Source organism: Canis lupus, chromosome 6, assembly GCF_048164855.1.
Source record: "Canis lupus baileyi chromosome 6, mCanLup2.hap1, whole genome shotgun sequence".
NCBI lineage: Eukaryota > Metazoa > Chordata > Mammalia > Carnivora > Canidae > Canis > Canis lupus.
This window is the reverse complement of record NC_132843.1, coordinates 75,017,612-75,042,676: the sequence shown is the minus strand read 5'-3', so window position 1 is coordinate 75,042,676 and position 25,065 is coordinate 75,017,612. Positions and strand designations below refer to the sequence as shown.

Here is a 25,065-nt window from a genome sequence, read left to right as displayed (position 1 = left end):
CACAATAGCTCCTTCTGTATTACCCAGCTTAATTTTAAAATTTTCGGTCAAATCTCCTACCTTGTGCAATTCCTTACAAAGCTTAGTTTTCTGATTGCAGTAAAGCTTGACATTTTCCCTCAATGCAACCTGCCTTTTGTGATCCTGCCTTTTGCTTCCTCACATGCCGGTGTGAGGAAGCCTCCATAGAATCTCAATAGTTCAGGGTTTGGAGAGCTTCCAGGTGAATGAACACATCCACACTGGAGGGGGAGTGATGCATCCTAACTCCACAGGGACAGACACTCCTGTCCTCAGGACCCTCCCAGAGGGTCATCCTATTTCTTCCTCTGGTTGTTCATGTGTATCCTTTATCTTGTTCTTTAATAAACTGGTAAACATAAGTAAGTGTTTCCCTGAGTTCTCTGAGCCACTGAGGGGGGGGGGGAGGTCATTGGAAACTCTGATCTATAGCTGGTCAGTCAGAAGCCAGGTGATAAGCAGATTTTGCAGCTGGTGTCTGAAGTGGGGGCAGGGAGTGGTAGTCTCATGAGACTCACCCCTTAACCTGTGATTTTTGGTGCTATCTTCAGATAGTGTCAGAATTGAATTAAATTATAGGACACCTTGCTGGTTTTGAGACTTGCTTGTTGTTTCAGGGAAAACCCCACAAGCATTTGGTCATCAAAAGTAAAGTGCTCTACATAAAAACAAAGGAAGGGAACTCAGGAAAGAAAAACGGTGAGGAAGTACTGGGTTTTTCCCCACATAGGAAGGAAGCCGAGTTTCTTCTTTACAAGTGTTCAGAAGAGCCTCTGGGCAGAAGAAACAAGGCATCCTGAGGTCTATGGACCTCTGTCGGAGCATGATAGTTATATTTTAGAACAGCAGAAGCCTCTGCCTTGGGAGCAGGAGAAAGAAAGGGAAAGCAGCAAAAGATGAACTCAGAGAGGTTATAGAGAACTAGATCTCATAGGACTATGTAGGTCAAAATAAAGACATTAGTTTTTGCTTTGAATTAGATAGGAAATTACTGGATGATTTGGGGTGCAAAGAAGTGATTTTTTTCTGACAAAGACTTACATAGGGTCACTGCAATATCAGTACTCTTACCTGCTAAGGACTTGGGTTTTAGTATTGGTGAAAAGTGTTTATCTACAAATGAATATAGTTTGAAAAGCTGAGAACAAGCACCAGAATAAATTTGCCTGTAAATAATAACTTGCCTGTAAAATAAAGAAAATGATACAAGTGTCAGAAAATATGAACTACATTATAACCTATATGTATATAAAGGCTTTCTCACTATGGTTCATAATCCAGATACAATTTTTAAAAGGTTGATCAACTTGAATACATAAAAAATTTTTAATGTTTACAAGGCAATCCCCACACACGAACACGTTATTTGTACACTTAGGAGAAGGGAAAATATAGAAAGCTGTGTAATGTCTAGGGTTGGCAAGGATATGGAAGCAGAAGGACCCTAATTCACTGTTGTTAGGCAAACAGAACGATGCAAGGATCCAATCTGGTATTATTCCATTGAATAACACACATACTCTATAACCCAGTAATTCTGCCCCTAGATATATTTCTCAAAGAAATTACTTTATAGTTTCATATAGTATATATACAAGGATGTTCATTATAGCACTGTAATAGCAAAGAGTTAAAGGCATCTAGGTCATATCTCCTGAGGCAAGGGACACAAAAGCAAAAACAAACTACTGGAATTTCATCCAAATAAAAAGCTTCTGCATAGCAGGAAGGAAACAATAAAAAAAAAAAAACTAAAAGGCAACCTATGGAGTCAGAGAAGATATTTGCAAATGACATATTTGATAAAGGGTTAGTATCCAAAATCATAAGGAACCCATAAAACTCAACACCCCCAAATAAATAATCCAGTTAAAAATGGGCCAATATGAATAGACATTTTTCCAAGAAGACATACACATGGCCAACAGACATATGAAAAGACACCATCATTCATCATCGGGGAAATATAAATCAAGACTACAATGACACCCATCAGAATTGTTAAAATTAACAACCCAAGAAACAACAGGTATCGGCAAGGATATGGAGAAAGGGGAATCCTCTTGTATTGTTGGTGGGCATGCAAACTGGTTCAGTCACTCTGGAAGACAGTATGGAGATTCCTCAAAAAGTTAAAAATAAAACTATTCTACAATCCAGCAATTGCACTAGTAGGTATTTACCTAAAAGATACAAAATTACTAATTTGAAGGGATACATGCACCCCAAGGTTTAGCAGCATTATTAACAACAGCCACACTGAGGAAGGAGCCCAAATGTCTATTGACTAATGAATGGATAAAGAATATATGGTATACACACACACACACACACACACACACACACACACACACACACACAATGGAATACAACTCAGTCATAAAAAAGAAAGAAATGTTGCCTTTTGCAATCATGTAGATAGCACTAGACTGTACTATGCTAGGCAAAATAAGTCAGTCAGAGAAAGACAAATACCATATGACTTCACTCATATGTGGAATTTAAGAAACAAAACAGATGAACTTATAGGAAGGTGGGAAGGGAGGGCAGGAAACAAACTATAAGAGATTCTTAATGATAGAGAACAAACTGTGGATTGATGGAGGAGGTGTGTAGGGGATGGACTATATGGGTGGTGGGTATTAAGGAGGGTATTTGTCATGTTAGGCGCTGGGTGTTGTATGTAATTGATGAGTCCCTGAATTCTACTCCTGAAACCAATATTGTACTGTATGTTAACTAACTAGAATTTAAATAAAAATTTGGAAAAATAAATAAATTAACATAAAATAAAAGAAAACTGACTAACTGGGAGAAAACATATGCAAAAATGATAGAAAAAATATGAACAGAGAGTTCACAAAAGAATTAAAAAATGGCTATTACACCTATCAATATGTTCAAGCTCACTCATAATAAGAGAGATGCACACTAAAAGGACACTGAGATACAATAGCTCACCTATTAGATTGACTAAAATTTAAAACTATAATGATAACACATTTGATTAACAAGACTCTGTGAAAAGAGATGCTCTCATACCTTCCAGGTAGGAATGGAAATTGATGTAACTCATACTGAGGGAATTTGGTAATATATAACAAAACTAAATGTATATTTGCCTTTTAGATCAAGGATCCCACTTCTAGGAATTTGCACTGAAGATATATTTTCAACAATAAAAAAATAAATATGTGCAAAGTTATTCTTTATAGCACTGCATAGAATTGCAAAATAGTAAATACAATCTAAATGTCCATATATAGGAAAATAGTCAAATAAATTATGGTAGATCCACCTAATGAGATAGTATAAGCTATAAACAAAGGAGGAATATCTCTGAACTTATATGGAGTGAATTCCAGCTTATCTATTAAGTAAAAAAGGAAAAGAAAAGAAAAGAAAAGAAAAGAAAAGAAAAGAAAAGAAAAGAAAAGGAAGCAAGGTGCAAAAAAGTACCCAGAGCATGCTTTATATTCATGTGAAAAGGAAAAATAAATAAGAAGACATATATGTGTTTTATTTGGGCAAAGTTGAAGAAGACACATAGGCCAGAAACTATTGAAATTGGGTACCTATAAAGGATGGGTGGAAGTGGAGTAGAAAGGAAAGGGGTGGGAGTAGAAAGTGATGGACAGAAGTGTCATTTCTCTGATCATATCTTTTTATATAGTTCTGACTTTTGGAGCTATAACAATGCTTCACCTAGCAAAAATTTAAAAATAAGAAAGGATGGGCTAGAGAGTATTATGCTAAGCAAAATAAGTCAGTTGCAGAAAGACAAATACCATATGATTTCGCTCATGCGTGGAATTTAAGAAACAAAACAAATGAGCAAAGGGGAAAAAGAGAGAAGCAAATCAAGAAACAGACTCTTAACTAAAGAAAATAGTTAACTGATCATTCTCAGAGGAGAGAGGGTGAGGGGATGGGTGAAATAGTGTTGGGGACTAAGGAGTGCACTTGCTGTGATGAGCATCTTGTGTTGTACGGAACTGATGAATCACTAGTACACCTGACACTAATGTTACACTGTATGTGAACTACCTGGAATTTAAATAAAAACTTTAAAAAAATAAAATTATTCAAACATTTTTTTAAAAAGTGGGGAAGAAGCTAAAATGAAATACAAAAACAACAAATAACTCTGTGTAACATAACCATAGGGAAGTCAGTGGGGATGGGATGTGATAATTAATCTAAGCAATTTTTGAACAGTGCAATCTTACTTTGATGCTCCCAGGCTAAAAACAAAGCAAAAATCTTAAGAACTAGGTTTGCTTTCCACTATGATACAGGATTAACAATTCCAAAAATTATTCTGTGTATTCTAGGATTGAGCAAATACTATATTGTGCATAATGAGTACTAGGTATCTTACTGTTGAAGAGAGGAGGTACAAATATGGAAAGAGGGAAGGTTAAAAAGACATCTGTGGTATTGGTTTGGAATTTGAAGAATTGATACGAATTCATGACTTAGATATAAATATAAATAGGAATAGCTTTAAATATAGAAATATATATATATTTATTTCCAAGCACTGCCTTCTGAAAGGGGGTAGAAGCAATGACATTCCAATAGTACCAGATCTTGGTTTTCTAAAACCATTCCCTGCTAAAATGAACCAGTATATTCTTAGGAGAAATGACAAGTTTCAGTGCTGTATCTGGAAAAATAAAAGGTGAGCCTGGGACATCTTGTTTGGACAATCTAGATGAAACGGAGAAATTCTGAGAAACATATAACCTACCAAGATTGAATCATGAAGAAAAAGAAAATATGAACAGACCAATTACTAGTAAAAAGATTGAATCAATAATCATAAACCTCCCAACAACCAAAAGCCCAGACTAGATGGCTTCACTGGTAAATTCTACCAAACATTTTTAAATTTAAATTCGATCATCCAACATATAATACATCATTACTTTCAAATGTAGAGTTCAGTTATTCATGAGTTGTATATAACACCCAGTGCTCATATCACATGCCCCCCTTAATGCCTATCACCCAGTTACCACATCTCCCAACCAACCTCCCCTCCAGCAACCCTCAGTTTGTTTCCTATAGTTAAGAGTCTCTCATGGTTTGTCTCCCTCTCTGATTTCTTCCCATTCAGTTTTCCCTCCCTTCCCCTATGATCCTCTGTGCTTTTTCTTATATTCCACATATAAGTGAAACTGTATGATAAGTGTCTTTCTCTGATTGACTCATTGCCTTCAGCATAATACCCTCCTATGTAATGGAATGATTTTCATCCTTTTTATGGCTGAGTGTCTCACAAACATTTATGGAAGAATTAATATCAATCCTTTTCAAACTCTTTCAAAAAAATAGAAGAGGAAGGAATACTACCAAACTCATTTTACAAGGCCAGCATTACCTCCTCATACCAAAACTAGACAAAGAAAAGAATATTACAGAACATTACATCATCAACATAGATGCAAAAATCCTCAACAAAGTATTGGTAAATTTAATTCAACAATACATTAAAAGGATCATACACCATGATTAAGAGGGATCTGTCCCAGGGATGCCAGGATGATTCAACATCCACAAATCAATCAACGTGATATGCCATATTAACAAAATGAAGGATAAAAATAATATGATCATCTCAATAGATGCAGAAAAAACATTTGATAAAATCCAACATTTGACAAATTCATGACAAAAACTCAACAAACTGGCAATAGAGAAAATGTACCTCAACATAACAAAGGCCATACATATATGACAAGCCCATAGCTAACATCATGCTCAATGGTGAAAAGCTGAAAGCTTTACCTTTAAGATCAGAAACAAAGCAAAAAAGGCCCACTCTTGCCATTTTATTCAAGATGGTACTGGAAGTGGAAGGCCTAGCCAGAGTAATTAGTTTAAGGAAAACAGACAAAAGTCACCCAAATCAGGAAGGAGGAAGTAAAATTGTCTCCATTTGCAGATGACATAATACATATAGAAAACACTAAAGACTCCATAAAAAAAAAAAAGTGTTTGAACTAATTAAATGATTCAGTAAAATTGCAGGGTACAAATCAATATACAAAAATCTGTCGCATTTCTATATACTAGCAATAAACTATCTGAAAGAGTAATTAAGAAAGCAATCCCCATTTACAATTGCAACAAAAAGAATAAAATTCCTAGGAATAAGCTTATCTGGAGAGGCGAAAGATCTCCACACTGAAAACTGTAAGACATTGATGAAAGAAACTGAAGTTGTCACTGATAAATGAAAAGATATTCCATGCTCATGAATTGGAAGAATTAATATTATTATAAAGTCCATTCTACCCAAAGGGATCTTTATTCCAATGTAAGCCCTTGAAATTCTAATGGCATTTTTCACACAAACAGGGAAAACATTCCTAGAATTTGTATAGAACCCCAAAGACCCTGAATAATGAAAGCAATCTTGAGAAAAAAAGAACAAAGTTGGAGGTATCATACTTCCTGATCTCAAACTATATTACAAAGCTATAAAAATCAAAACTGTATGGTATTTGCATAAAATCAGCCATGTAGATCAATGGAATAGTTTAGAGCACTGAGAAATATGCCCACAAATATATGGCTAATTAATTTATGACAAAGGAGCCAAGAATATGCAATTGAGAAAGCATAATTTCTTCAATAAATAGTGTTGATAAAACTAGACAGCCACATGCAAAAGAATGAAACTGGACTCCTTATACCATATAGAAAAATCAACTAAAAATGAATTAAGGACCTGACCATAAGACCTGAAACCATAAAACTCCTAGAAGAGAACATAGGATAAGCTCCCTCACACTGGTCTTAGCAATGATTTTTTAAGATTTGATACCTAAAGCAAAGGCAACATAACAAAAATAAATGTGACTACATCAAACTAAAAAGCTCCTGCACAGTAAACATGAGAAGATACTCAACATCAATAAGTGCAAATCAAAACCACAATGAGATAACACCTCGTACCTGTTAGAATGACCATCATCAAAAACAGAGGAGATAAATATTGGTGAAGATGTGGAGAAAAAGGATCCCTCATGCACTATTGGTGGGAATGTGAATTGTTGCAGCAACTATGGAAAACTGTACAGTAGTTCCTCAAAAAAATTACAGTTAGACTACCACATGATCCAGCAATTCCACTTGAGAATATATATCCAAAGGAAAAGAAATAACTGTCTAAAAATGGTGGATGAATTGATAAGGAAAATGTGATATATATATATATATATATATATATATATATATATATATATGATATATAGTGGAATATTAGCCATAAGGAAGAATACAATCTTGCCACTTGTAACAACATGATGGACTATAAGGGCATTATGCTAAGTGAAATAAGCCATACAGACAAAGACAAATATTATATGATCTCATTTATGTATGAAATCTAAAAAAATTGACCTTGTAGAAACAGAGAACAGACCAGTGATTGCCAGAGGTGGCCAAGGCAGGAAGTGTAGAAAATGGGTGAAGATGGTCTAAAGGTGCAAACTTCCTGTTAAAAGATAAATTCTGGGGATATAATGTACAGCATACCGACTATAGTTAACAATACTGTGGCTAAAAGAATAGATCTTAGAAGTTCTTATCATAAAACTGTAACTATGTAGGGGATGGTAGTTAATTAAGCTTACTATGGCAATCATTAGCAAATCATTATGTTGTATACCTTAACTGTCAATTATGTCTCAATAAAACTGGGGGAGAAAACAAAAGACAAAAGGGAAAGAATAAATGAATATATCAGTTACTACTCTAAAAAAACGTTAATCTCATCCCAAAACTCCCTTAACAGAAAGATTCAGAATAGTTTTTGACTATATATCTGAGCATCCTATAGCCCAGTCAAGTGACACATAAAATTAATCATCATAGTATCCAATAGGATATTGTGGAAATAACATAGTGTGATTTCTGAGAATAGATTATAAAAGATATTATGGCTTCTGCCTTTCTCTCTTTTTCTGGGAGAAGTCAGCTGTCATGTCGCAAGGACACTCGAAGAGTCCTATGATGAGGTCTACATGTTGGGGCTAGGAGGTCTCCAGCCAACAGCCATGAGTGAGCCCTCTGAGAGATGGACATCCTCCAGTACCAGTCTAGGCTTCAGATAACTGCACTTCTGGCTGATATTTGGAATGCAACCTCAAGAGATCCCAAGCCAGAACCACTTAGCTAAGCTGCTCTCAAATTCCTACCACACACTGTGTGAGATCACAAATATTTATTCTTGCTTTGAATCACTAAGTTTAGGGTAATTTGTTACTATGCAATAGATAACTAATTTAAGTCATTCTGTAAAAATACTTGCTGTGCACTCTTCAAAAATGTCAAGGTCATGAAAGACATAAAAAGGACCAAGCATCTTTTCCAGATAAATGAGGAGGAAAAAGGCATAACAATCAAATGTAATGTGTGATCCTTGAATGATCCTGGACCAGAAAAATGAAAGGAAGAGAGAGAGAGAGAGAGAGAGAAGAGAAAGAGACAGAGAGAGAGAGATTGTAGTAATAAAAATTATTGAAATGACTGGAGAAATTTGAGTGTAACCTGTCACTTAGATAATATTTCGGTGTTTGTTTCCTGTTCTTGTTCATTGTACTGTAGTTGTGCAAGAGAATGTCCTTGTTTTTAGGAAATACACCAAGTATTTAGAGGAGAAGTATTGTGACTATATCTTATCTCAGTTCCAAAGTAACAATTGGCAGCCCAGTTTTCCATCTCCTGGTTCGACACTGCTCCCCCACCTAGCTGTAAAAATGCATTAATCAGAACTGCCTGGCATCTTCCGAACAAGACTTTCAGTAGTTCCCAGTATGCTTCATTTCATCCAGAAGTTTTCTCAAGCATCTTCAAAGATGCTGAAGTACCCTTTCCCAGTCCAAGTAGGTCAGCAGAATAGAAACACTTTCTCTCAAGACATGTCCCCAGCAGAACTTTTCCCCTTTGTTTCCAAGGACTTGGTTTTTCTCATCATTTCCGGTGTATATGAGGACGACACAGTACTATCATATTCCCCATGCAGCTTTAAGAAGAAGCAGAAGCAAGAAGTACTTCCAGCCAAGCCCCCAATCACCATCACTTACCTGCTTGACAGCCCAAAGCCAGCATCATACATAACTCTGGCAGGACTAATCCCCTTTGTTGTTCCACCAGTGGTCATGGTGATGACAAAGACCTACATCCCCTTATTAGCTTTCACTCAGAAGGCTTATGGAGCCAGTCTCCTATCTCTCTTGGGAGGGATCAGATGGGGTTTTGCTCTGCCAGAAGGTAGTGCAGCCAAACCAGATTTCTTCAAGTTAGCTAATAGTACAGCTCCTGTTGTGTTCTCATGGTTTGCCTTCCTTATTTCTGAAAGACTCAGTGAAGCTATAGTCACAGTAATAATAGGTTTGGGGATAGCATTACACATTGAACTTCTTCTCTTGCGACATTATCCCAATTGGTTCAAAGCCCTTAAGATAGTAGTCACGTTAGTGGCCTTGTTTTCATTTTTAATCACTTTACTAATTAAAGATATTTATCCAGAGAAAGGACCCAAGAGACCTGGCCAAAGAGAATAAATATAAAACTACTCTGTAAATGACATTAGCATGTTGGCTATAAGCCTTGGAATATTTTGATTTGGAATCACCTTTTTCTCCTCCAGTTTAGCTTTTTTCCCCCATCAACGGTTATTTATCCTTAACAAATTTTTTTTTTTCATTTCTGGAAATCTTTATTGTCAAATATTTACTTGATAACAGTTTGGAAATCCCTAACAAGTCATTTTCACTTTACAGTTTTTGGGTTTTATGAAGTACATATTTTAATGTTTTACTTTTTTTGAATATAAAATAATAAAAATGAAAACCCCTTTTGTTGAGACTTATTATGATCAGTGAAAAAAGACAGGCACACTCTCCTACAAAAGGAAAACTTTGTATCCATCAGTGTCTGAAAATAATAGGTGGTTCCAATGCAAGTTTTCATTGCAATTGGTCCTGGGGATTGCATTTCCAAGCTCATTTCATCTGGTATAATCTAGCTTTATGAGCTGAAAGGATCTAAAGTCAGTAGGGAGCAGTGTCATGAGGGGAGACCATGTTCAAAGAAAAGCTGGACGTATTTTCCAGTTTCTATGGACACAATTTCATCTCCAAAGAACACCAGCTAGTCAAAAAAATTTTGAAGAATAAAATTACTAGTATGTGGGGGATCCCTGGGTGGCTCAGGGGTTTAGTGCTTGCCTTCCGCCCAGGGCGTGATCCTGGAGTCCTGGGATCGAGTACCGCATCGGGCTCCCTGCTTGGAACCTGCTTCTCCCTCTGCCTGTATCTCTGCCTCTCTCTCTCTCTCTGTGTGTCTCTCATGAATGAATAAATAAAACCTTTTTTAAAAAGTAACAATTGTATAATTACAATTATATAATCATATATATGTGAATATATATATATATAATTATACCTATAGCTATCTGTCTCTATGTCTCTCTCTAGAAAGAAGAAAATACGGTGAAATGTTAACATTGGGTAATCTGGATGATGGATATATGGAAATTCTTTGCACTGTTCTCGAAACTTTCTGTAGAAATCGCTTCAAAAAATAAAAAAGGACATAAGAGCAGAGGTGATTAGGGGCACCTGGGTGGCTCTGTGGGTTAAGCAGCTGCCTTTGGCTGGGGTCACCCTCCCAAGGCCCTGGGATGGAGCCCTGTGTAGGGCTCCCTGCTTAGTGGGGAGCCTGCTTCTCCCTCTCCCTCTGCCTGCCACTCCTCTGACTTGTGCTCTCTCTCAAATTAAAAAAGTAATAAGGGGATCCCTGAGTGGCTCAGCAGTTTAGCGCCTGCCTTTGGCCCAGGGTGTGATCCTGGAGTCCCGGAATCAAGTCCCACACCAGGCTCCCTGCATGGAGCCTGCTTCTCCCTCTGCCTGTGTCTCTGCCTCTCTCTCTCTCTCTCTCTATGTGTATCATGAATAAATAAATAAAACCTTTTTTAAAAAGTAATAAAATCTTTAAAGCAAAGAGCAGAGGTGGTTGCTATTTATAAATTTCCTAAGTGAACTGTTTCTTTAAACTGAGGAGTTGAAATATTAATAGCTTTTGAAATGAATTCAGTGGATCCAAATGAGAATTTTGGGATGGAATAGAGTAGAGTAGAGTAGAGTAGAGTAGAGTAGGATAGGAAAGGATAGGATAGGATAGGATAGGATAGGATAGGATAGGATAGGATAGAGAATAGAAGAGAGAATAGAAGAGAGAACGAACTAGGGGTGGTGGAAGGGGAGGAGGGCAGGGGGTGGGGGTGAATGGGTGATGGGCACTGAGGGGGGCACTTGACGGGATGAGCATGGGTGTTATTCTGTATGTCGGCAAATTGAACACCAATAAAAAATAAATTTATTATAAAAAATAAAAAAATAAATAAAATCTTAAAAAATAAAAAAATAAAAGAAATTAAAAAAAGAAGAGAATAAAAGAGAATGGAATGTTGCTTCGACGTGGATGGACCTGGAGGGTATTATGCTGAGTGAAATAAGTCAATCGGAGAAGCACAAACATTATATGGTCTCATTCATTTGGGGAATATAAAAAATAGTGAAAGGGAATAAAGGGGAAAGGAAAAAAAACGAGTGGGAAATATCAGTGAGGGAGACAGAACATGAGAGACTCCTAACTCTGGGAAACGAACTAGGGGTGGTGGAAGGGGAGGAGGGCGGGGGGTGGGGGTGACTGGGTGACGGGCACTGAGGGGGGCACTTGAGGGGATGAGCACTGGGTGTTATTCTATATGTGGGCAAATTGAACACCAATAAAAAATAAATTTATAAAATAAAAGGAGAATGGAGTGGAATGGAATAGAATAGAATAGAATGAATAGAATGAAGAATAGAATAGAATAGAATAGAATAGAATAGAATAGAATAGAATAGAATAGAATAGAATAAAGAGGGCATTACACATTAGTAAGAGGAGTGAGGACTAGTTTGTGAAACCCGTTTCATTTCTGCAGAGAGGCAGGCCTGGATGCACTGCCTGGCGCGGGGGAAGGAGTCGGGAAGCCGCAGCCCCAGGGCTGGAGCCTGAGCCAAGGACCGGGTCCCGGCCCCCCCGCCCCCCGCCCCCCGGCCCGCCCCCGGGCCGCCGCAGGTGTGCGCGCCCAGCCGGCACGTGGTGCCGGACTCTATTTAAGGCCCCTCCCGGTGCGGGGCGCAGCTGCCGCCTGCTGCAGCCGGTCGTGCGGCGCTGCGGGCTGCACGGGCATGGGCTCCGCCGGCCTGCTCTGCGTCTCCTTGGCTCTCATCGCGCCGGGGGTCCTCGCGGAGCACGGAGGTAGGGACGCGTCTGGGGCAGGGCCGGCCTCTGTGCCAAGCGGAGCGAATAAGCGAGAAGGTGGGGTCGGTGCCGGATGCTTTACAGCCCCCCAATTGCTCTGGGGGACACCCCCCCCCGGCCCCCCACCAGCACGATTTCCTGGTCCTGAACGTGCGCACTCGCTGCTCGGGGGGCCGGGGCCGCTCCATCTGCGCCCGGGGCGCCGGCAGGTGCTCCCCACCCTCCCCGAGGTCTGCAAGCGCTAGGGCTGCCCCGGGAACCCACACCCACCTGCGAGGTGTGCAGAGGCCTCCCGCTGCCTTCCCCCGAATAAGAATCACGCCCGGTTCCCAGGCGCGGTTCTCAGGGTTTTTTGCACTTTGATGTGATGCTGGTAAAGAGATTCTAGATGATAAAACACCCGGAGCTATTGAGAAAAGTTGGTCTGTGAATTAGAACTACGGTCGTGGTCGTGTTGTTGATCTTTAACGGTAAGGGCTCCAGAAGATCTCCTTCAACGTTTATTAACAGCCCTGCCCCCATCTCCACCCACCCCCAGATTGGCTTGATTTTAGAGAAGCAGAGTAGTTTGTTAAGGTTAGAGTCTCTTGGCCACAACATGGATCTGACTTTCCAATTATCTCCAGGGTACAGTGAATTCCTAGTTGAGAAGTTTACGGTCAGCAGACCTCAGTAACTGGGTGACTCTTGGCAAGTCTTCCAGCCCCCTGACCCTTGGTTTCTCCTCTGTGAGGTGGAGCTGGCGGAAAGCGGCACTACCACCTTATGAATATGAGATGAATTTAGGCAAATGAGCCTTAGGTGTTACTTGTGACTACTAAGTATTAGTCATAAGACTACTGTTTAGATTCGTTTTTGCGGAGCCCACATTTAAGTATAATCACCTCGGCTTGTTAAGGGGCCACTGGGTATTTTGGTTCTATTACACTTTGCTTCCTCCCATCCAGATCTCTCCTGACCCGGAGCTGAACATTTTTCCCTGGACCAGCATCTTCATCTCCCTTTCCTCCCGATTTCACTCCTTTGGAACAAGTGCAGGTTCACAAATTTCTCCATCCTCTCTGCCTGGCACAGCTCCAGACCTGAATCAGCATTCCGTTTCCACGTTTTAGAGCTGATGTTATCAATTGAAAATCAGGCTCTTGCCCAGCCCTGCCAGCGCCTCTCAGCACAAGCGTGCAGCGCTCAACCTCTGGTCATTGAATTCCGGACACGTGGATGCCCGGGTCTGCTTGTCAGCTGTTCCAGCTAATGTGCTTCTGTCTTTTGCCGTAGCATTCTTACACCAATATTCTAATCGTGAGCATTATGATTACCTGTGTCACAACCTCGTCTCTTAAAGGTCACTCTTGATACCAGCCTTTAACTTGCTAATGGTGAAAACCAAAAGTTTAAAATATGGTTTTTCATTACTCCACTCTTTTGCTTCCTACTGCCTGTGGGATTAAAAAAAAAAAAAATCAAATGTCTTCAGCCTTCCAAGCTTTTTGTAGTTGGATCCCATCTTAACATCCCGATTCCCCATTGCCTCCAATCATGAATGCACGATTCACCTTCTTGCCTGACTATCCCCCCCACCCCCCATGTCCTTTGCTCATACTTTGCCCATACACCTCTCCTGACTTTTGCTTCTGGTAGACCATCCCTGGACTCTTGGCCAGTTCCTGACCTGGAACATGTTTAACAAACTCTTGAAGTACCTTTTACAAAATTTATTCATTTTTCCAGTTTTATTGAGAAATAATTGTCCTATATTGCTATATATCTAATATACACCATGATGGTGTCATTTACATATACTGTGAAATGATTAGGTATAGTTAACATGCATCATCTCATTTAGATGCAATCAAAAGAGAAAATTCTCTTGTGATGAGAATGCTTTGGATCTCTTCTCTTAACTTTCCTACGTATAATACAGGAGTATTCACCAGAGGCACCAGGGTGAACATTATATCCTAGTACTAATTGGTCTTATGACTAGAAGTTTGTACCTTTTAACCACTTTCCTACAATTTGCCCTCCCACCAGCACACTTCTGGCAGTCACAGACTCATCTCTTTCTTTATGGATTTGGTGTGGTTTTCTTTTTTTCTTTTTTCTTTTTTGGTTTTGTTTGCTTACTGTTTTAGATTCCACATAGAAGTGAGATCATCACACAGTATGTGTCTTTCCATGTGTAAATTATCCCATTCACCAGAGTGCCTTCAAGGTCCATCCATGTTGTTGTCACCAATGGTAGGATTTTGTCATTTTTAATGGCTGAATCATATTCTATTACCACAACTTCTTTATCCATTCCTGTACTGATGGACACTTAGGTAGTTTCCATGTCTTGCAAATAATGCTGCAATGAACATGGGGGTACAGTTCTCTTTGAGTTAGTGTTTCCATTTCCTTTCAATATCTTCCCAGAGATGGAACTGCTGGATTATTTGGTGGTTCTATTTTTAATTTTTTTTGAGAAATTGAAGTGCATTTTTTAAAAATAAAATGCAGGTTCCTGGGTTCCGTCTCATTCTTCAGAGATTCACTGGTTTGGGATGTGGCCCAGGAAGCTGAGTTTAACAAATACTCTGGAAGATTTTGAAGCAAGTGTCTATAGGGTACTCTGCTATGAACAAAGTCCTATGGGAAACAAATTCCCTTCTTTAAGCATTTTCCTACTTTTCTCCTTTTGTCTATTTCCATGAACAGATTCTAACTTCCTATACTCTTAAATTTCGCTCTTGCCTAGACTGCCAGCTTCATTTCATCCTACACTAAGGAAAAAAAATCACTAAATAGGAATTCCTTATTTACCAGTCATCTACCTCCATCAGAGACAAGATCCTTTCTCTCCCCTACTTAAAACCTGTCAAGAGCTTCCCATCACATGAGAACAAAATCTGTGCTCTTTAACCTTGACTATACATCTCTGTCTCTCTCTGAAATTCTCTGTTCTCCCTCATGCCCTCTGCTCCAGCCACACTAGTCTTCTCTCTGTTCCTTGAACACAGTCATGTTTTTTAAAACTTGGCACTAGGGATTCCCTCTGTTGATGTGCCCTTCCTACGTATCCTCTCTTGCCCATCTCCTCGACATTCAGGTGTCACCTCCACTGGCCATTCTTCTCTGACTCTCATCAGAAGTAGTCTGTACCCCAGGTCACGCTCTATCACACACCCGTGTTCTATTTTCCACAGAGCACCTATCATCACATGAAACTCTATTTTTTTTTTTTTACTTTGCTGTTTGTTCTCTCATTGGAATACAAGTTCCATGAAAGCAAGGTCTTTCTTTATCTGTCTTATTGCCTGATGAATCCCTCACACTAGCATATAATGAGGAGTTGATTGAGAAAGTTCTTTTTCATCCTGTAACAATAGAAAAAATGTCCTTTCTCCCAACAAAAGTCAACTCCTCCTTCTGAATTATGGTCCCATTCCATCCCCTCTTGCATGTGCAGGGACTTGACTTCTGCAGATATCTTGTCTTGTATCACCCATTTGTATCTCTCTGTTGGATCATCCCTACCAGCAGTTAAATATGCTCCAGAGCATCCTTTATTGGGGGTATTCAGGGGTCTTCTCATGACCCAGTGGAAGTCCATTTTCCTGTCTCCCTTCTCATGAGATGTTTTGCTGAAAGGATGAACATATTTAATATGCTCAATATGCTCATCTCCTTATCTCCTTAACCTGCTCCAAACAGGCTTCTTTCCCCCACATTCTCCTGAAGCTACTCTCTGCAAGGTTACTACTAAAAATAAAAATCCAGTCCATTCTTCACTCACTTGTCAGACTATTCTTTTTAAAAGGTAAATTACTGTGGCTTAAGAAGTCTAATATGATCCCTCCTGCTAGCTTTCTAACTGGATCTTCTATCCCCCTATTGTGATCACTACATTCCAGCCACACTTGCCTTCCGTCTGTCCCTAAAGCAGAGCAAATCCATCCCTGCCATTAGGCTTCCATCTCAAAGGCTTTTACTCAGCATTTTACCTGATTGGCTCTTCTGCAGTCACAACTCAAATGGCTCCTCTTCATAGGCCTTCCTCAACCATCACAACTGAAGTCATATGCCCTCCTCTCCCCTCCTCCTCCTCCTGGTGCATTACAATTTGACACATTACTGTTTATTTCCTTTACATACCATTTATTTATTGGTATTTACCTGTCTCCCTCTATTGGAATATTAATTCCAGGAAGGTGAGAACCTAGTTTCTAATGTTCACAGTGTATCTCCTATGTTGGGGACGGTACCTTGGTTAGTATGCATAACTGTCATTCAAAAATGATCAAATAGCCAGGAATTCAGTGTTAAGGTATTTGATTATAATAATTCTCATTCTCATTATTGAGAATGAGAATAAACTATTAAAATAAGCATTATTAGTTTTTCTTCCTATCTGCTTTCTGACCTTTCAGTTTTATTTTTATTATCTTATATATTCTTCATTCATTTCAAACGATTTCTAAGCCATTCCAGGTAAAGCCCCTTGGACCCAAATAGAGTTAAATGTATCCTTGTTCTCCAGAGACTGCTTTGCCTCCTTAGTTTTTAACGTTGTTTAAAGAATGCATATGTCAGTGTCTTGCCACTTTCTTCTATTTTAGATCTAGTCATGATCTACTCTGATTTTTCCTTTTGATTGTGGGGTGATGTGAAGAGAGCCATGACCCATAGAAAAGTTTTATTACTTAATGGCTCATGGACTAACCTCCTTTTTTCTGACATGGAAGAGAACACACAATTGATGGAAATTCTTGTGACCTGGAGTTTTGCCAATTCATTCCAAATAAGAATTATTGTCCCCAAAAGATAGAGTCTCAAGTCTTATCAGGGATGAGATTTTCCCATTATTTCTCATCCAGAAAATATGATTCTTATCTCTTTCTCTTCAGATGATAACCTTATAAAGTACCCTTCTGCTCTTGCTGCTTTTAGATCTTGGTTCCAATATAGCCCACACCATTGCTACTGATTATTACAAGTTTAATTAGTCTTCCTGCTTGTGAATTATTGGTATTGTCCTTATTTATATTATATAATTACATATTAAATCACTTGATTGGGATGAATTGGTACAAGTAATAATGCTCAGATTGTGAAGTTGGTCTTCTTTGAGGTCAAACCTTTACCTTCCCTATAGTCTTGCTGTTTTGCACAGGTATACACTTGGAGACATTTGTGGGGGTCAATGAAGAAAACCAAAGGAGTTGAGGAGAGAAATAGAAGAAGACCTACCATGATATCTGGGTCCTAACAGTAATGGCTATTCTTAGATCCTGTCTATGACTTCTCCAACAGAAGTGTCAGGCTACAAGAAGGTTGAGTCTGGCTGTAACCTTGGGAGTTCTGTGTTTGACATTGTTCATTTAGTTCATGTTTATTTTTTGACTTTCACCTGTACCTGTCTCAAACTTGTTTGAAAAAGAAAGAGATTTGTAAATTTGACATTAAAATATACTGCCATTCTGGAGTTGAAACTTGAGCTCTCTTTCAATACCCAGAAAAATGACTTTTCCAGGTATATCCTCAAGTATATGAATGTTACAGTTTCTTAACCATCTCCTAGGATAATATTTGTTTCATTAATAGTAATAATAATATTATTATTTAAAATCACAGGAAATTGTTTCAAAATGTCTAGTTCCTTTTGTCTAGTACTTTAGTTCCCTATGCTATCCCAGAAGAGGTTACTTATGGTATCTTAGAGGGTTTTTTTTTTAATGAGTAAGAAGATGGAACAACTCCAGGGTCTTTATGGAATTTTATAAAAAATTATTTTCTCCAGTTCTTCCTCCAAGTCTATCCTAAAAAGCCTTTGAACTTCTGATCTTATATCTCTGTACATGCACCCATACTGCAAGACCTGTTCTTTGTCCCAGAAAATATTGCCATATTTTAGGTTTAATTTCTAAGGATCAAAGTTCTTGGGATAATTGGTGACAGAACAGAAGCAGAGTAAAAGTTTTAGGCTCTCCTAGTTTTGATATTCCTGTGGTCTTTGTCTCTAGGTCAGTGTAAGTTCCTGCCAAGGTATCCTTTTGCTAAGCCTAAACTTCAGAGTGATCTGTCTGAGTTTGCAATTGGGACATCTTGGGAATATGAATGCCTTCCTGGGTATATCAAGGGGTCATTCTCTGTCACCTGCCTACAGTCTTCCAAGTGGTCAGATGTTCAGCAACCCTGTCAACGTGAGTAATCTGTAATAGGGGCATCTTTGGATCTAGCATTGTCTCTCTATGAACAAACCTATTATTTTCAAGATAAAAGACCAGCAAATTAGTAAATAATCTCAAAGGAAGGGGGCTCCTGGGTTCCTTGTGTTTCTTTTATTCCTTGTTGTTGTTGTTGTTGTTTGTTTCTTTTATTCCTAAAACCATTGGGTATTAGAGTTAAGTCATCACAGCTGGCCAGCCCTGTTTATCTAGTAAGCTCAACAACTTTGTTCTCTGGTCTCTATACTGTGTTAGAGTGAGATTAAAAATTAGTATATAAAGAACACTCATGTCCTTTCATTCTTAGCCCATTCAAGAAATATTTTCCAGTAACCACTAGGTATGAAGCATTAGGCTAGATGATAGGGCTGAGGATACACATAAGAATTAGCTAGTCTAGGCCGTTGAAGAACTCCTATACTAGCTGTAATGATTGGCTTTTAAATAAATGCTGTACTCTGATGTAATTTCTTTATTTACAAAATTTTATGGGGCCATAGAGAAGTAAATAATGAATGCTGTTGGAGAACTAGGGAAATCTAGGCATTACAGGCAGAAGAGACAACATATTCAAAAGCCTAGAGGTACGGGATCCCTGGGTGGTGCAGCGGTTTGGCACTTGCCTTTGGCCTAGGGCGCGATTCTGGAGACCCGGGATCGAATCCCACGTCGGGCTCCCGGTGCATGGAGCCTGCTTCTCCCTCTGCCTGTGTCTCTGCCTCTCTCTCTTTCTCTCTGTGTGACTATCATAAATAAATAAAAATTAAAAAAAAAAGCCTAGAGGTACAAAAGAACAGGAGGTCTTTGGAAAAAAAGAATAATTCAGTGTGGCTGGAGTATACGGTTCATGATGGGGAATAGTAGTTAATTAAGTGGACTGAAGCTTAGTTGTGATGGGCCATGCATTTTTTCCCCAATAAATAATGGTAAGTCATTGTAAGTTTTTAAATGCGTGGAGGGGCATGGCCACATTTGCGCTTCTTAAAGAAAATGTATGCAGTGGTATAGAAGATGTACTAGACCAAATGGGGACCACAGTTAGGTAAATTTTGTTATTTAATGACCCAATCAGAGATTATTACAATAACTAAGTAGCTGGTTTGGAGAGAGATTTCTGGAATCTAGTCCCTAAAATTTGGTTACCATTTGAATGAAGAATAGTAGATGTGGAGTATGAGTTACAGAAGGGAAATAATGACTATGAGGGTTTTTTTCTTTAAGCCACAGTCTTGGTAAATGATGCCATCAACTGACAGAATATAAAAAGGGGAAATAGAGATTATCAATTATGGTTGACCACAAGTAATGTTTGCATCCATGCTCAGAAATATACAGTGTATGCTTTGACCAAATCATGTCCTGAAATTGATCCTTTGGAAGATAGAAGTCTTATAAATGTCAAAAATGTCCTTGAGTAAGTATAAGTCGGCTAGTTGGCAACTCCAGTCAGGTTGGTATTTAATATAAAACACAGAGAACCCCCCCAAATCCCAGTCCCAAATTCTGTTTTGTTTTGTTCTCCATTATAGGTAAATCATGTAGGAGTCCTGGAGAACTTCTCCATGGCTCTGTTCTCATAACCACGGGTGTCGTGTTTGGGTCAACAATCACATATTCTTGTGATAAAGGGTGAGTTGGCAGGAGACCTCTCTGGAATACACAGGTATTAGAACAGGGGTTTCAATCAGAAACTATCAGTTCTCTAAAAGAGATACGGGTAATTGCCACCCACCCTTAAAAATAGATGAACAAGAAGAAAATTGCCACCCTCATGTGCTCTAGAGACAACTCTTCAAGATTACCCACTAGAAGAGAAATTTAGGCTACTTTTCTTCTGATTTTAAATTCTCCAACATTACTGAACAGGAGCCAAATTTTATTTGACTTTGGATTGTTGAATTTTTTTGCATGAGTCCTTAGTTGATCATCGTTACTTGTCATGCATGATATTCTATCCCTTGCCCTTCTTTCAGTAGAAAAGGAACTAAGCTTTCCTAAAATGTCCATCTAGCTAGGAGATGATCACTCATCTCTTTGCCTTTAGATATCGACTTATTGGTGATTCATCTGCTACATGCATTATCTCTGACAATACTGTAACCTGGGATAGAGACATGCCTTTTTGTGAATGTGAGTAAAATGATCCCTTTAATGCCTATGTAATTCCTTTTGTCCCCTGCTACAGAGAAAATGAGCATCTACACATCAAAATAAGTACCCAGGAGAGTTACACTTGGTTTGGATAGTTCTGGGCACAGAGCTGTAGTTTCTCTTCTACTGTATCTCCCAATCCCACCACACTTTCCTTTGATTACTGTTCTTTGATGATAAGTTATTTCATAGTGAATAAGTGCTTAAAATATACTATGAGATTACACTCTGGCATCTTTATTCTGTGCAAAATGTTGGCCATCCTAGGTGTTTCCCATAATAGTTTATCTATACTTTGGGGTGGGGAGTGGGAGGAATAGTGAGCAGATCATAGTTTTACTTTTCGTCAGGCCAGTTCCATGAATCTTCTGACCTTGACACTTCCTATTTAGAATCCTCTTTGAGATGAGGATACAGAATTTCAACAATCTGGGTTAATTGTTGGCTGAGTTGAAGTTTGGTTTGCAAGAGAGAAGACAAAATTCCCAGAAGGTATTAACTTTTAAATGCCTTCTTTCTTTTCCCACCTACCCCTCAAAAGCTATTCCTTGTGAGCCACCCCCAGCCATCTCCAACGGGGACTTTTACAGCAGCAGTAGAGAGGACTTTTTCTATGGAATGGTGGTGACTTATAAGTGCCATGCTGGACAGAATGGAAAAAAGCTGTTTGACCTCCTGGGTGAGAAGTCAATATATTGCACCAGCAAAGACAATAGAGTTGGCATCTGGAGTGGCCCTCCCCCACAGTGTATTCCTCTAGTCAAATGCCCAATTCCAGAAGTTGAAAATGGAATTATAGAATCTGGATTTGGACGTTCATATTCTTTAAATGATACTGTGATATTTAGGTGTAAGCCTGGCTTTACCATGAAAGGCAGCAACATAGTATGGTGCCAGCCAAACAGCAAATGGGATCCTCCACTGCCAAGTTGCTTTAAGGGTGAGTTGGGTTGAAACTTTGGGGATCTAGAAACAAAACCATTAGAGAAATAGATACATGGTACTTATAGAGGAGGGAGGGGAAAGATAGTATAGCTAGTTGGGTATCTTGGTTAAAGAATTTGTAAGTAAACTTTGAAAGTAATATGCAAATGTTGAAGAAGTAGGAAATTTACTATATTCTGGGACAGTGCAAGATCTGCATTAAAGTAGGGCAGATTAGGAGACACTTCGAAGAAGAAGAAGAAGAAGAAGAAAAACAGCCACTGATGAGATTTTTTTTCCGAAACATATATATGATTCAATTTTAGTTAATAATAAAATAAGCTCTCAATCCTATTGGCCATGCCAATGGAGGAAATTGGCTGATGTCAGAATTGGATTAAAAATACCATTGAAGTTTTATGTTCTCATTGTGAGAAATGTGGCCCTTATGGAATAAGGCTAGAATTAAGACTGAGTCCTTTTCTCCACTCCCCCTTTCCCCCTACTCTTCCTAAGAAACATCTGACTTACTAAAAACCTGGCAACATGGGGAGCCCCTCCCACAAGGCTTTAGAAATGTTATCAACCTGGTTTGGGGACAGCAGGAAGAAAGAGGTAGATTCTGATGGTAAAAAATCTATTATAATAATTAGGTTCCCTCGGCTACAATATTAGTGAGAGAATATCCACTAATATATTTTTTTTAGTTAAATGGAATATTATGAGTGGGTGTTATGTGTCCCAGCATAGATCATGATAGGGAAAGCAGAGTTTCATGGTTCATCATATCTAAAAAAAAGTAATGCACATTAGTTCCACTCCACCTCCATCCGAGCCAAAGGAGTCTCTGCCTTATGCTTAGGAGTGTTGCCAAAACCACCTTCATTCCACCTCTGCTTAGGTTGTAGAGGAGAAAGTTCTTATTTCAGAAATAAAAGGCCTCTGGTCCTGTTCTTTTCTCAGGGTGTCTACTACCTCCACATGTCAACCATGGTAGTTATAACAACTTGGATAAGGAATTCTTTACAATTGGACAGGAAGTGTCCTACAGCTGTGACCCTGGCTATACCCTCCTTGGGACTAACACTATGCAGTGTACATCCTTGGGAACCTGGAGCCACACAGCCCCCAAATGTGAAGGTGCCTAAAGCTTTATTTCATCTTAAGGAAACCATTTCCTGACTCTTCATGTGCCAGCCTTGTCTCTTTTTTTCCTAGCAAAATCATGTGATGCCATTCCAAACCAGCTTCTCAATGGCCATGTGGTGGCTCCTCCTAATTTCCAGCTTGGGGCTGAGGTTTCATTTGTTTGTGATAAGGGGTGAGTGTGAGGTGAAAGGGCTTGAATTGAGACCCATGATCCATAGCTAAGCATTGCAAAAAATGATCTCGCAATATAGCTAAAGTTTTTTTCTCTTTCTGATTTTTTTCTCTTATTTTCTTTACCTTGTATGACTAATAATCCTAATAGGAAGCAAATCCTATTGATTTTTCTTCAATTCTGTATATTGTGCATGCTCAGAGGGAGCTAGGAATTGTCCTTTCATCATGTGAAAAGGCAAAATTTGGGGGCAGAAATTAAGGCTCCTATCATGGAGAGTAATGGGGGTTCAGTAAGAGAGGTTCTTTGGGATGATCTTAGGTAACAAGGTATTAAAGATTTTCTTCATTAGGAACTGCAATTTTTTCCTTCTAAATGGTCAAAAGAATCTTGACATTTGGATGCCAAAGAGGAAAGGGAGATTTCAAAAAGAGACTATGGCCATTAGGATTTTTTCCTGTGTTTTTACCTGCTCTGAAGTCATTATATAGCTGAGCTGATTCAACCTTGGACTTTTTCCTTAAGCCAGAAATTATTTAAAAAAAAATAGAAGCCATTAATACTGCAGACTTGAGAGAGGTGATTAATTCCATGCAGCTGAGAATCAACTTGTTCTGGTGATGATTTGCTACCCCTTATTGTTTAAGGTACCGATTAAATGGCCAATCTTCTAGTCAGTGTGTCTCAGAAGGAATGAGCGTACTCTGGAATAATAAGTTTCCTGTCTGTGAACGTGAGTAGAAAACAAAAATAATCAATTATGGATCTTGTCCCTTGATTTTTGGTGAATTCTCATACATTTATCAATTATAACTTCTTATTCATATGTGTGCTTTGAATATACGTATGCCAGTCTCCTGTATGTGGTCTAGTTTGCAGAGCAAAACGAAGTTTGTTTAATCAACTATATATTGTATCAGGTACTCTATCTATCTATCTATCTTCATCATCATCATCATCATCTATCTAAAGATGAATGTTCTCACCACTTGCAGCCCCAGTTGTGGGTTTGAAACAGGCATTGAATAATTGGTATGTTCCAGGTATTGTACTTGTCATTTCAGGTACTTTAATCTCACTGGATTCTTCTTGTAACCTTATGAAGTAGCTTTGGATTATATTATCAACTAAGAAATTGAGGTTTAGAGAGGGTGAGGCTTGCCTAGTCACACAGCTATTGAGATTTGAAATCAGGTCTGTTGAGCCCAAATTTCATTAGTGCATTGGTTAACATATTATTAAGATAATTTTCATGTGCCGTTTGCCTTTTATTCACTATGAAATTGATGAGACTCCAAACTATGCAATAAATTGGTTCATTGTTACTGTTTGGTTATGATAGTGTTTATAAACCAGATGATTTGTTTGCTGCAAATGGAGAGAAATGTAAGAACTTAGGAGGTCGGGGATAAGCATGGACTATGAGTAAGAAATAAATTATACAAATTTCTAAGTCTGTTTCTGAAACAGTGACATGACCTATATTTGGACCTTTCATCTAAATGTAAATCTTGTCATTTTCAGAATTAGTATGACCACATATTTCGTTGTCTGCTTTTCAGAGATTCGTTGTGAGCCTCCTCCTCCTATCAAAAATGGTTGGAGTGGTCATTCTTCTGATCCCGTACCTCTTAACACTGCGGTAAAGTACAAGTGTTTTAACGCCTTCCGTCTCATTGGAGAAAGACTCCTTTTTTGTATAAGTAAAGACCAAGTGAGAGGAATCTGGGATAAACCTCCTCCTACATGTGAATATTATAATAGATACTCTGTTTGCCCTGAGCCCACAGTACCAGGAGGATACAGAGACAAAAGATCTAGACCACCATACAGACATGGTGATTCAGTAACATTTACCTGTAATACCAACTTCACCATGAAAGGAAACAAATCTGTTTGGTGCCAAGCAAATAAAACCTGGGGGCCAACACCACTACCGACCTGTGAGAGTGGTAAGTAAAAACAGACACAAAGCTAAGTGGAGAGGCTGGGACCTTCCATCTCTGTGCAGACCAAGTTTTTATTCTGAAGGAAGAACAGTGTGGATGTGGAAGAGTGGGAGGGCCAGAAAGGGTGAAAATTATGGTTTCTTGATTTTTTTTTTCATAGTCC

The 25,065-nt window shown here is 38.8% G+C and overlaps 1 protein-coding gene and 1 pseudogene across 5 annotated transcripts in view; both read left to right on the top strand.

The window, feature by feature from the left end:
• Positions 1-8,798: 8,798 nt before the first annotated feature.
• Positions 8,799-9,599, top strand: LOC140636079 (transmembrane protein 69 pseudogene; annotated as a pseudogene).
• Positions 9,600-12,215: 2,616 nt separating this feature from the next.
• Positions 12,216-25,065, top strand: part of CR2 (complement C3d receptor 2) — a 101,198-nt gene continuing 88,348 nt past the window's right edge. For 2 of the 5 annotated variants that reach the window (XM_072831223.1, XM_072831222.1), the window contains exons 1-9: positions 12,216-12,348; positions 18,354-18,533; positions 20,087-20,186; positions 20,602-20,687; positions 21,250-21,648; positions 22,596-22,772; positions 22,851-22,953; positions 23,601-23,686; positions 24,516-24,905. In XM_072831223.1, coding sequence (XP_072687324.1) covers positions 12,279-12,348; positions 18,354-18,533; positions 20,087-20,186; positions 20,602-20,687; positions 21,250-21,648; positions 22,596-22,772; positions 22,851-22,953; positions 23,601-23,686; positions 24,516-24,905 — 1,591 coding nt within the window. In that variant the 5' untranslated portion in view covers positions 12,216-12,278. The remainder of the gene's footprint in view (positions 12,349-18,353; positions 18,534-20,086; positions 20,187-20,601; positions 20,688-21,249; positions 21,649-22,595; positions 22,773-22,850; positions 22,954-23,600; positions 23,687-24,515; positions 24,906-25,065) is intronic. The other 3 variants (XM_072831228.1, XM_072831225.1, XM_072831226.1) reach the window with 3 other exon arrangements.